Genomic DNA, 4,389 nt, shown 5'->3' on the forward strand with positions numbered 1-4,389 from the left:
TTTTGGAAGGAATTTCACAAGGCATTTCTACTAAAATATTTAGTCTAGGGCAAACATTTGTTGTCTGTATCGTATAGATACTAGATTTTTGGGGTTCTCTAATTATTTAACTATCATATATTTCTTTGTTGTTGCTTTTATTGTTGGGTTTTCTATATAACACATATTTTATGTGTTTATGTCAATTTATATCAATAGGATAAGTTCCTATATTTTTTTATGCAAAACTATGTTAAAATAGGTGCAATGTCATCAAAAAATTGTTGGATTTTTGTGGGTAATTCTAGATATTTTTGAAAGTAATTTCATGAGGGTTTGAGCACCACATATTTATTTAGGTTTTCTATGGTTCATTTTATTTTCATTAATTTGAAAAATCATTCTATTTATGATTGTACATTTATACCATTCCCACCTAGGATTAACTAAACACAAAATTATGTATAATGGTGTTATGTCCTTGTAATTAAGGACATTCAATTGCATCAATTAAACACAATTAAACACGATTTTAAATATTCACAATCTAGAATATTAAACGAACAATCAATAGTAACAAAAAAAAATTTGATGCAATAAATATAATGACGAATCTACATATTCAATTCTAAAACCCTAGTCTACTACTTTCAAATATTTGTACACATTTTACAAGACTAAGGGGACTTTGTCTCATTATTTTGAAATGACATTTCTTCCAAAATAACTATTATTCCTCAAAGTAGGAGTAGATATGCATTTATCAAGAAGTCAGATAATAGACCTTACATTTGGCAAGGTCAATTAAAAAATTAAGGTCACATCTAAAATTATGAACTTTCTAACAAAACACAAAACTATAATCAACTCTAAGGCTTTCTTCTAATAGACATTGCATTCCAAAGTTGAAGAAAAACATATTCTTGAATCTTCTTAAAGGTCTTTCATTTTTTGATTGTCAAGATAATTACTACCTTCAATTACATTTACTTGTTTAAAATGGTTGTGAAGAATTATTATATTATGACTCCTAATTATAATTTTAATTAAAGTTAATTTATGCTTATACATGTGTATATGCACCATATTGGATTATTCTCTAGGTTATTATTGAGGGAGTTTACATTCTTTTACATAGATTTTAATTATTTATATCATATGAAAATTAAAAGATTATATAAGATTATATAAGATTATATAAGATTATCTAGTATAATAAAAAACATTTACAATTAGTAAAAAATAACCTAGATACAAGCATCTAGAATGATACTTTTGAAATAAATACTTAAAAATTAAATAAGTAGATGTAGAAGGCCTTAATTCTAAGATTGATAAAGAAATGACATTGATTATTTATTTAATTGCTTTGTTCAATAAAAAACAAAAAGGAAATGGAATTTATGTTATTTAATATTAATTTCCTACTACCATAAAATCATTTGAATCATGTAGATCAACTATGAACATTTTAGGTTTGAACCCATCACAACATATTTGATTTATAATGAGATATTAAGTTACGTCACATGAAATTGAACTAATAGAATGCGTGCCTAAATTTTCTACTCATCTTCACCTTCTTAGTATATGAATTTGCAAGGTAGTGTTTTAAAACACTTTTGAGGAGTTGTGACATAACAAACAAAGATAGTCATCTTAATTAAAAACCCTTGGAAAAGTGGATTAATGGTGATAGGTGATACCAAAGAAGATGACATATACAAATATAGAGTAAACACAAATGGATAGTAATCAAGCTGTGAGCCAAACCTAACACTTAATATGTCACTTACCAACATATTAGCACAAGAGTATTTTACCTTCACTTTGATGCATGTGCAAGTCTAACATGAATACACATTCCAAAATATATAGACATTCTCATCTACCATCAATACTAACATAAATATCTTAAACACCTCTCTAAAAGATTTGAAAAATATCATTGTTAAAACACGTAAATTAAATTTGACATACTTGAAAATAATATTCTTTCAACTACCAGGAAAAATAAATCTCACATAAATATCTTAAAACACCTCTCTAAAAGAAATTAAAAAAATATCATTGTTAAAAATGTAAACTAAATTTAATAGATACTTGAAAATAATATTATCTCAGTTATCTTGAAAAGTAAATATTACGTAAATATCATACTAACATAAATATCTTAAACAGCTTGTACCAAATATTGGTACATGTAAACTAAATTTGATAGATAATAATCTCTTAATATCTTTTTGTTTTGAGAATCCATCTACAAATGGCACCTGTCAATAGATGTGTACCGGAACAAACGGTGGCACTTTCTCCTAGTAACCTCGAGTCTTCCATGAGCTTTATCGGTCAAGACGCTAAAATAAATACCATTCACGGTATTCAAGATCGAGAGTAACTCCAGACGGTAGACATTTTATGCAGAGCCTGATTGGCATGAAAAAGAGTGCTACAAGGACCACTGGGGCCCGCAAGGATTATATGCTTTTCTTTTCTGCAACTTTGCGGTCCCTACCGCCATTAATGCCTCTCCAAAGAAGTTAACTAATGTCCTTCCACACGTATCTTCCTCCCTATGAAGTATAATACGTGGCAGACTAAAAATATCATACGTGTTGAATACCAATTTGTGATATTTTCTAGTTAATTTGTTATTGGGAGCTCTGTTCCTAGGGAAATGTACACCTTCAGGCATGCTCGCACAGGAATTCGACAGCTGGTCTGAAACTTATCCCCTGATACGCGCTTCGATTTTATTTATATAGCCCAAGGGAGCTCATTGCATTGGCTTAGTACCTTCCCTTCCCTGTTTCCTCATTCTTCTTCTCCTCTCTTCTCTCGATATCTGTAATCGCTCTCTGATGAGAACGGATGAGGCGACCACGGCATTCGTGTCGGACGATGACTCTTCACTCAAGTCCGACGATTGCTCAGGATCGAATCGCGTAAAGTATCTTTACAGCTATGGAGGAAAGATTCTCCCTCGCCCCGGCGATGGGAAGCTCCGCTACGTGGGCGGCGAGACAAGGGTCATGGCGGCCGACAGAAGCATCAGTTTTGCAGGTTCGGATCATTTTTTTTAGGTTAAATAGGAGAAAACAAAGATTGAATAGAAATGAATTCTGTATACCTAAAGTTGTTTGTTTATTGATCGATTTTTGTTGTTGTTTGGTACAGATCTTATTGCGAAAATGGCAGAGGTGCTGGGTTGCGATGTGTTGCTCAAGTGCCAGTTGCCTGGCGAAGACCTCGATGCTCTTGTCTCCATTAAATCTGATGAAGAACTGGAAAGTATTTTAGAGGAATATGACAGGCTTGGCACTAAATTGCGGGTCTTCTTGTTTCCGAAACCCGCCAATCCATGCCGAGCGGTTGCGCTGAGCGGTCCATCAATGCCTGCAGTGGCGGCCAGTCGAACGGTCGCCCGGGGCAGCGGTGGTCACATGAAGGCTGAAAGTGTGACTATTTGCTCAACGCCGCGCATCTCACAGACGCTCCAGGGTTTGGAAAAGCATTCTTGTACGGCTCTCAACCCTTTACCTCGGATTCGATTTGCGCGGAAGGCAGCAAAGGAGTCATCATATAGGAAAGCAGCAGCTTTTAACTGTATATCTAAAAATCCTTACCAGGGAGGAGGTTTAGCAGGCTACCGTGCTCATCCACAATTTCTTGTCCAGTATTAGAGCATTTCTACTCTCAGATTTTTGTGTGTTTTCGGCATGTACTATATGTATGTTAAAGAAAGCCCTAGCTACTACATCATCTCAAAAAAATATCCGTTTCACCTAAATTACTCAGTAAACTTGATTTCTTGCACTCTGCAAGACTCTTTGTAGATCAAGTTGTCTCAAAATCATTTTATTTTTGCAGAAAGAATATTAAACAAAGTTTCTTTTACATGCTGCAAACCCTAGAACCAAAAATTTGAAAGTGTTTTTCTTTCCTTGTAACATACTACGAGTCTTAAAAGGATATTTCAATCTCAAACTGAGATGCCTAATCCACGGGTGCAAGTTTTCAAGCCCCGAGAGTTACCATTTCGAAATAAAAAAATTCTTCTTCTTTTCGGTACAAGAGAGATTTGTAATTTATTCCATCATTTACAGAGGATTTTGATTCTAAGACCACCCGGTTAAATACTCCACTCTTGTTTAAATTAGTAACAAAGGAATCTGAGTGTTAGCTGATAAATTCCTCTATACTTCCAATCTGCCATGAATGAGACGTATGATGCGATATAAATTTCGCATGACCCGATTTTCGTATGAATCAATTGCAGGAAAAAAGGTTCCTTTATGATTTGTAATGCTCCAATGCGAAAACTTCTCAATTGCTCGGTGCAATTTGATGGAATTATGTGGAGTTTTAGTTGCGGCTTCCTTTGGATTCTTTTCAGGTTTGCGTGACTTC

At 33.7% G+C, this 4,389-nt stretch overlaps 1 protein-coding gene across 1 annotated transcript; it reads left to right on the forward strand.

The window, feature by feature from the left end:
- The first annotated feature begins 2,652 nt into the window (after positions 1-2,652).
- LOC131041275 (uncharacterized) lies at positions 2,653-4,053 on the forward strand. The gene is made up of 2 exons (XM_057974308.2): positions 2,653-3,042; positions 3,157-4,053. Exons 1-2 carry the CDS (start codon positions 2,841-2,843, stop codon positions 3,660-3,662), a joined length of 708 nt encoding a protein of 235 aa, XP_057830291.2. The 5' UTR covers positions 2,653-2,840; the 3' UTR covers positions 3,663-4,053.
- Positions 4,054-4,389: the final 336 nt, after the last annotated feature.

Source organism: Cryptomeria japonica, chromosome 6, assembly GCF_030272615.1.
Source record: "Cryptomeria japonica chromosome 6, Sugi_1.0, whole genome shotgun sequence".
In the NCBI taxonomy this organism is placed as follows: Eukaryota; Viridiplantae; Streptophyta; class Pinopsida; order Cupressales; family Cupressaceae; genus Cryptomeria; species Cryptomeria japonica.

What these genes read in the sequence shown, in the direction of transcription:
- LOC131041275 (XM_057974308.2), top strand. Translation starts at nt 2,841, where the DNA reads ATGAGAACGGATGAGGCGACCACGGCATTCGTGTCGGACGATGACTCT. An exon ending in CAGAAGCATCAGTTTTGCAG is followed by an intron (nt 3,043 to 3,156) that starts GTTCGGATCATT and finishes TGTTTGGTACAG; the next exon opens with ATCTTATTGCGAAAATGGCA.